The following is an 8,439-nucleotide window of genomic DNA, read 5'->3' on the forward strand; positions in this document are numbered from 1 at the left end:
ACATAAAGTTGGTTACAAATTACCACTAAAACGGGAAGGAATAATGGGTATACGAGTTTCTTATACAGTGACATAATCCACTTTCAAGTTACAAATTTCCAATCACTAGATATATTATTATGATTTTTTTTAAATTTTTCACCGTATAACAAGATCTCAAATACAAAGGAAATAGTAAAATTTTAGGAAAAAATCATTTAGATTTATTTTGGACAGTCTATTTCTTTTTCCTCTAAAAAAAATCTTGATAGTTCTGCCCAGACGCTCTAAATAAAATCCATTTCCGTTGCTGGAGACTTTGTTTATTCATTTTCATTGACAATATTATAAAAAGAAAATTCAAGCCATCCAGTTGTTTTGGTGGCCTTCAATATATATATTTAGACATTTCTTTAGGTACGTTGCACACAATACATCTATATATTATTTATCTAATTCCACATGCCCTTGGTCCCAATGTGGATCCGCCCCGGGAGAGAGTTGGTGGAGTCCAGATTAGACAAACATTGGGGTAAATATTCCAAGCTATGAATTGAGAAACTAGGGGAGTTCTTCCTCATTACATAATTCTTCCTCATTGTGTAATCTTTTCCTTGTCTCAATACAAACATCAATTTGATGTAAAGGATAACAAAAAATCTAAAATCCTAGATGAATAAGGACTACAAAGTAAATTCTCCTCAGTGGTGCATTATCTGCAAGGCCAGCTTGCACTTTTGCTACTGATTTTTGGAGGACCGTCCTCAACGCTTTCGGTTGGTCCACAGCCTTGTCTAATGACCCCCAACTTCTTCTTGAGGCCACTCTTGTCGGGCACTCTTTCAAAAATGAAAAAGAAAAGCTTTGGACGAATTTTATTCGTGCTTTTCTCTGGACTACATGGGTGAAAGAAATCAATGACCTTCAACGACAAGCCACAATCTTTTGAGCGTTTTTTTGATGCTATAGTTTATAAAGTTGTCACTTGATGTAAAAGCTCCCCTATTTTTCATCACTGTAGTAGCTACATTCCCTCTTGACTAATTGGAAGTATCTTATGTAACCCTCCGACGGGCTTTTTGTAATTTCATACATGAATGGAATTGTAAAAAAAAAAAAAAAAAAAAAAAAAAAAAAAAAGCAATATCTCCATGGATGAGAAAGTGAGTAACAACCAACCATATGAGTTCATTGCTGCTTCTTCTTCTCTTCTTCCTTCATCTTCTTCTCCCACCTGCGCTTTTTGTATTCAAGCAACATGTCTGGCATCTTCTCCATCAATCTAGCAGTGTTTTCTCGTTTTTCGGCAGCTATTCGATCACATTTGTGCCCCTTCCTCTTGGTTCTCATCTCTTTCCTCTCGGGATCAAATGGCCAATCTTGCCCAGCAACAAGTACTTCCTTGCGAAGTCTGGCTCGGTGACGTGCGCTTATGCCCAGTGGCTTCCATGCGCCTAGTTCCCAGTAACCCCAGATGCCTTTGGATAGCTCATTTTTGTATTTGGCCAACTTCTCCTGCCATGGATACTGATACTCGCCGATGGCCTTTGCCATAGCTTTGGCAGCTTTGCCTGCCATTCTCTCTTGAAATGTTTCTGCTTGTCAAAGACCAAAGCAGGAATAAAATAACCCATTTATCCCGTCAGAAAGAAAAAGGTATAGAGAAGAATTAAAATGTAGAAAACAGATTCTATCTACTGTTGTGTAAGAGTAGAGGCATCAAGTTTCCTAATGCTTATTTCAGACAAATAAATTTATCATGCCTAAAGTTGTTACCTACCCAGCATTTAACATTTCCATACGCACTAAAGTTACCCAACAAAACCACAAAGTGACAAAGTTCAATCTAAAAAAATCACACTAATTTGCAATCATATAATCCAGAATCCCGACTAATCACTCTCACTTCCAGCTACTGAAGAATGAAATCAGTCCCCATTTCCATGAAATAGGCAAGACAAACGAAAAAAATAGAAAGCACACAAAAATAACCACCAAACTGAAAGCCCTGATTTCTGTGGTGAATTGGAAATAGAAATACAAACAGAATCTTAAGCGGGAAGAAACATTTAGCAACCATCATAAAGAAAGAGAAGAATAACCAATTCATGTGAGATAGGCCAAAAGGTCCTCTCTTCTGAAATAAATCAAGTATTTAATCTTTCCTGAACAAAAGACCAAAGAAAAAATAAAAGAAGACTAGACTTAGAGCACAAACGATAGATGAAGATTAAAGAAGACTTCAAATCAGTGAGGTTTCCTATGAAGAAGAAAAAAAGTTCCAAGAGACATGCTGAAAATTGAATAAAGATATGACAAAACATAAAAAGGATTTTGAAAAGAAGAAACATATTAAACATGCCTGAAAGAAAACGAATAACCTAAAACAAATTTCACAAAAGATTCAATCACCAATAAATCTCAAGAAATTCCTTCACCAAGTTCCGTCCAGCCTTTGCTTCAGTCACAAAGTTAATCAAGTTGTTTTATATCAGAATTTCAAAAGCACTAATTTGGAATCTTTAGCTTAAAAGAAATGAGAGAATTCTTAACTTTTACATCCTCTTACTTTCATCAAATCTTGCTTCAAACTCAAGATCGTTGACTCACTTCCATCACAGAAAAATTTACAAGTACGATGCTCATTTCACTTGACATCTAAACATAAATGTCTAATTAGCCATTCTATTTGTAAAATTTAACTGTGGTTCTAGCTTCCATAAGACAGAAAGAAAAATCTACATATTCAAAAAACTATGTTCCCATTGAAAATATTCTCAAAGGACACATCATTTTTTAGTCATAAAATTTAAAACTTACCAAAAATATTTCAAAATTTATAGAGTTCAGAGTTCTATAGCAACAATACTTCAATCATTGAAAATATAAACAACAAAATAATAATATTTCAAAAGGTGTCGCAATGTCATCGTGACAAGGTGCAGCCGACGTCATCTCCTAAAGGGCCTCTTTCAAAAGAAGAGGTTTGAGGTCGCCACCAATTAACTATGAGTGTTGTTAGTCACCTAAACAAAATGGTCTACGAAAATAGATTTATGGTTCGGGAGTGGTTTGAGTGGAGGGAAGGTATTAGCAACCAACAAAAGGAAAAATAATTTTTGTTTTATTTTTAAATATCCAATTTTTTATTAATTAACACTTTATTACAAAAAATATGAATCAATAGCTATGGAAGATCATTAGAAAATTTGATCACCTCGGAGACTTGTTTCCAGTCTCCGTCATCAAAGTTTTCGAAAGAATTTATTTTTGTTTGTTTATTAATTTGAACTCTTTTTTCTTAAAATGAATGTAGATTTGAAAACTTGTTTTTCTTTTGAAAGCTTTTTACTTCTTTTCGAAGGTGTTAAAGCTTTGTATTTCAAAAATTATTTCTTTTGATTATCCTTATTAAAACTTATTTTAAATTTTTATTCTTTCTTTTAAAATGTTTTCTAACTTTATTTTTAGAACTTTATTTCATTTTTCTTGCTAACAAAAATCGAGGAAGATTTAAGGATTTTCATGCAGGGACGAAAGTCTTTAAGGATTTAAGGATTTTCATTACACAGCCTTCAATTGTTTTAGAAATATAAATTCAAAGCATATGCAATCGATGAATTCACATTAAATTTTAAGACTCATAACTAGAAAGAATGAAACAACTTGAACCTAATCTACCAATTTTCAGCAAAACAATACAGTAAAAAACAGCCCTAAAATCCTCATTTTTTAGCGAATGTAACATGTAAAACATCCCCAAATTACTCAATTTTCAGCCCATGATAACATGTAAAACATCCCAAATTAGTCATTTTTTCAGCAGGCCATAAATATGAAAACAGTACCTATATAACCAAAATCTCATAAAAACTCAAATACACATAAGCATCAGAACCACAAACAACCCATATACTCACATAACCCCATATCTACAAATAGTCAAATACTCAGTTTCACAGCATACTGAAGTACTTAAAAATTTCAAAACTTAAAGCTCAAATCACAAAAATCCGCCACTGAAATCACAAACAATCCAGATAAAATAGTAGCCATCCTCGGATCTAGAACTACATTATTAGAAATTTTACTCACTGCTTACCTATGGATTTATGTTCACCAGTCGAGGAGCGTCAAAGATTTGCCCGGGCCGCCGGAATTCGTGGAGGAAAGAAACGCGCCGATTCTGCTCGGGTCGCCAGATGTGCTGCTGCGTCACCGTCGGGTCTGCCGCCGCCGTAGGTCTATCGACGTTCAGAGGGCGTGCCGCCTTCGGATCTGGGCTCGTCTGCTGTGGGGTTCGTGGTGGAAGAAGACGGATTTGCTATGAAAACAAATGTGAAAGAGGGAATGGTGATTTTCTTAGAGGAAGCAATACGAGAAAGAAGAGTGGAAGGAGAGCGAGGGGAGGGGTTGAGGGCTTTCGAGAGAGAAAATGAGTTAGTTAAAAAATAAAAATAAAAATAAAAAATTTTACCAACAAGGATTTTTTTGCCATGGAAAAGAATAATGGGTTTTGGGCGTAATAGTACTTTTTAAGATAGGTTTGATTTTGGAAAGTCATCGGTAATGGTTAGGAGTGAAATAATTTGAACCGAATCGAAAAAATCGACCTGAATCGAACTAGTTCAAGTCACGTTTAGTCGATTCGGTTTTAGAAAAATAAGAACCAAAATAGCAGGGAACCGAACTGAACACTTCAGTCTTAAACTGCTAGGGTTCCCCACTTTCTCTTCTTATTTTTAGCGCACAGCACGACGGACCGACAAACCCAGAGTTCCTTCCACCAACGGCAGCGAGGCGCCCTCCACAAGCGGCGACTATTTTTAGTTCTTCCTTTCTTGCTGGTTTATCTATCTTTTTATTTTCTTCTCTTTCTTTGTATTTACTTATCAATTCATGAGATGAGTGTTCAAAATCTAGATGGGTTATGTGATTTCAGTAGTTTAAATTTGTGGGTTCCTTTTTTTTTTTTTGGAACAAATGGATGAATATGTAGGGCTGATCATCGGTCAGTCGGGTTCGGTTTCTAGTTGACCCCGCGAAACCGACGGTTTTCCTCTGCCAATATGCGCCGACCAACCAACGGTTCAGTCGGTTTGTAGGTTAAACCGACAATTAAAAAAAAAGATTCACAAATCAAACCAAAAGAAAGAGTATCAGGGGCGACGGCGTGAAGGGTGGGCGACGGTCGTATGTGGGTTGGGTTTTTTAGTGAGGGGGCAACAGTCGAAACGATATGCAGGCGGCGAGTTGCTGAGTGAGGGCGAGGGGCGGCATGACTTGTGAGAAAGAGAGGAGTTGCCGACGGTGTGCGGGTGAGAGAGAGACATAGGGTGAGATTTGAGAATGAGGATTGAGGGGGGCGGCGACATGCAGGTGAGAGAGAGACAGAGAGGGTGAGATTTGAGAATGAGGGGGTGGGGGCGGCGTGAGGATAAAACCAAAAAGAAACCCTAACTATTTTATTAACTAAATTATAAAACTGGAAAAATGTAAATTTTTTTTATTAATACATATTCCGGTCGGTCCGCATCGCCTAGTTCACTGCCACTGACCGACCAACTTGTCGGTACTGATTTTTTCAGAGCCGACACCAAACCGATTGCCGCTAAAACCGACCGACTGACCTGTTATTAGTCGGTTTTGGTCGGTCGGCTCGTCGGATTTATATGGTCACTCCTATGAATATGAAGTTCGTTGTTGAAAATCCAAATGTGTTAATCATGTGATTTTAGTAGCTGGGTTATTGAGTGATTTCAACCTTTTATTTTTGTGATAATCAAGGGCTTGGTATTCAGCAAGAACTTACAAAAATTAAGATCTGTTTCTTTTTATTTTCGTGGTTTTCACTTTTCAAGGTCTAGATATCATATCTGTAGGTTTTAAGGGAAAAATTTTAAGAGATCTTGTTTGGATTTTGAGAAAATGTCGGGATGGTTTTAAGTTTGGTGAAGAAATTTTGATTTTTTCCTTAGATTTTATTTTTATTATTATTATTTTTAAGAAACCTCAGATATGTTGGTTCTGAACGATCTAATCCATTCTGGAAATTAAATGGAATGGAAAAGGCATGACTTTTAATATTAAAAAAGAAAAAAACAATCTGATTCGATTCGGTTCTGTTGTTGTCTCTACTTAACCTCTTTATGTCCGAAACCAAACCGAACCGACTTTTTTTCACCCCTAGTAATTGCTACATCTAGGACATGTTAATGAAAAATAGCCAAATCAATATTTTTGAAAATTATCAAAGAGGCATCTTGTTGGGAATTACTGTGGAGCCAAACATTAAAATGGGGCATTAGTTATTGGGCCAAACTAATTAAAGATAGGCCCAATACATTATTTCTTCTTCATTAAGCTTGGCTATTTTTGTTAAAAAAATTAAGTGCCTGCCGCCCCACGTTTTTAACAACCCCTAGAGAGAGAATTAAGTGTGAGAAAATTTATAGAGAGAGGTTTTGGCGAGAGGTTCTTCGTGAGGCTTCACAGAGAAGAAAAAACATGAGTTCTGTACGTTTTGTTTCCATTGAAGAGTTTTAGAAGCTTGTAAGAGTGATTCGTGAGCATTTTTCTTTGAGAGAAAAGTGAAAGAAATCATTGTAGAGCGTTTGTAAACTCTTGAAGATTCTTCTGGCATTTAGTGGAACCTACAACGGTAGCAAAGAACTGGACGTAGCCCACATTGGGTGAACCACTATAAATCCGGTGTCGATTTCTCTTCCCTATATTTTATTGTTCTTGTTGCTTAAGGTTTAGGTTGGTTTATCTACTCTTTGAGCATAGTTCCGATTTGATTTATTTCTATTATAATTGGAACCAGAACCTGATCTGGGATTAGTTAGCATATATTGTCTGGAATTGTGATTGAGATAATATTTGTTAGCTTGTTTTATTCCTAACAAGTGATATCAAAGCGAGGTTGAAGAACAATGGCAGGGGACGACAAATTGGTCACTTTTAATGGGTCGGATTTTTCATTTTGGAAAAATCAGGTATTAGATTATTTGCACTCGAAAGAGTTAGAATTGCCATTAGAAGGAAAGCCGGATGATATGGGAGAAAAAGAATGGAAGAAGTTGGACAGGAAAGTGTTGGGTACGATTCGCCTGACATTAACTAAAAATGTTCAGAGTAACGTGACGAAGGAAACGACCACAATGGGGTTGATGAATGCCCTGGCCAACATGTATGAAAAACCCTCGGTAAATAATAAGGTGTATCTTGCAACTAAATTTTTTAATTTGAAAATGGCTGAAGGTACACCTATTACTGCCCATTTAAATGAGGTTGATGCGTTGATTAACAAATTGGTAGCTGTTGATTTAGAATTCAGTGATGAAGTTTATGCTATTTTGTTATTAAGATCTTTGCCTGATAGTTGGGAACCCATGCGAGCTGCTATTTCGAATTCTTGTGGGAAAGAGATTGAAATTTGAAGATGTTAGAGATGCAGCTCTTGCAGAAGAAACTCGTAGGAAGGACTCTGGTATCGCTTCTACTTCTGGTCCAGTATTGAATGTGGACAGAGGAAGAAATAATAACAGAGATTATGGGAATCGAGGCAAGTCGAAAAACAACAGAAGTAGGTCGAGAAACAACAGGTTTGAGTGTTGGAATTGTGGTAAGACTGGACACTTGAAGAGGAATTGCAAGGCCCCGAAGAAAAATGATGGGAACGAAGCCGGTGCTAATGTTGCTGAGCAGATACATGATGCTCTGGTTCTTGCAGTTGAGAGCGCTCATAACACATGGGTCATGGATTCAGGTGCGTCTTTTCATACTACAGGACAACGTGACATTCTTGAAAATTATATTGCAGGAAATCATGGAAAAGTATATCTTGCCGATGGAGAGCCTTTGGATATCATTGGTATCGGTGACGTGAATTTAAAAATGGCGAATGGTTCAGTTTGGAAAATTCGCAAGGTACGTCATGTTTAGAATATGATGAAAAACTTGATTTCTGTGGGGCAGTTGGATAATTAAGGATGTGAAATATCCTTTGGTCAAGGAAACTGGAAAATTACAAAGGGTGCCATGGTGATTGCTCGAGGAAGCAAGTTAGGAACTTTGTATGTCAACAGCAATGATAAAGACATGGTGGCTGTTGTAGATCATTCGAGTCATACTCAATTATGGCATAACAGACTGGGACATATGAGTGAAAAAGGTATGAAAATTCTTCGCTCTACAGGGAAGTTATAGGGACTTAAGGCAGTTGACCACAAGCTGTGTGAAGGTTGTGTATTTGGGAAGCAGAAGCGTGTCAGTTTCTCAAAAACAGGTGCAGCGCCAAAACCTACGAAATTGGAGCTGGTTCACACTGATGTGTGAGGGCCTTCTGAAGTTTCTTCTCTTGGAGGTTCCAGATACTATGTGACTTTTATAGATGACTCAAGTAGGAAGGTATGGACTTATTTTCTCAAACATAAGTCTGATGTATTTTCTGTTTTC

General features: G+C 36.9%; 1 protein-coding gene across 1 annotated transcript; it reads right to left on the reverse strand.

The window, feature by feature from the left end:
* Positions 1-1,015: 1,015 nt before the first annotated feature.
* On the reverse strand, positions 1,016-4,430 carry LOC111023997 (uncharacterized). The gene is made up of 2 exons (XM_022301548.2): positions 4,082-4,430; positions 1,016-1,574 (listed from the first exon to the last, which is right to left on the reverse strand). The coding sequence occupies exon 2, from the start codon at positions 1,555-1,557 to the stop codon at positions 1,168-1,170; it is 390 nt and encodes a 129-aa protein (XP_022157240.1). The 5' UTR covers positions 1,558-1,574; positions 4,082-4,430; the 3' UTR covers positions 1,016-1,167.
* Positions 4,431-8,439: the final 4,009 nt, after the last annotated feature.

This window comes from Momordica charantia, assembly GCF_013281855.1.
Source record: "Momordica charantia cultivar OHB3-1 chromosome 7 unlocalized genomic scaffold, Mcharantia_2.0 BLBB01000007.1, whole genome shotgun sequence".
NCBI classification, from domain to species: Eukaryota; Viridiplantae; Streptophyta; class Magnoliopsida; order Cucurbitales; family Cucurbitaceae; genus Momordica; species Momordica charantia.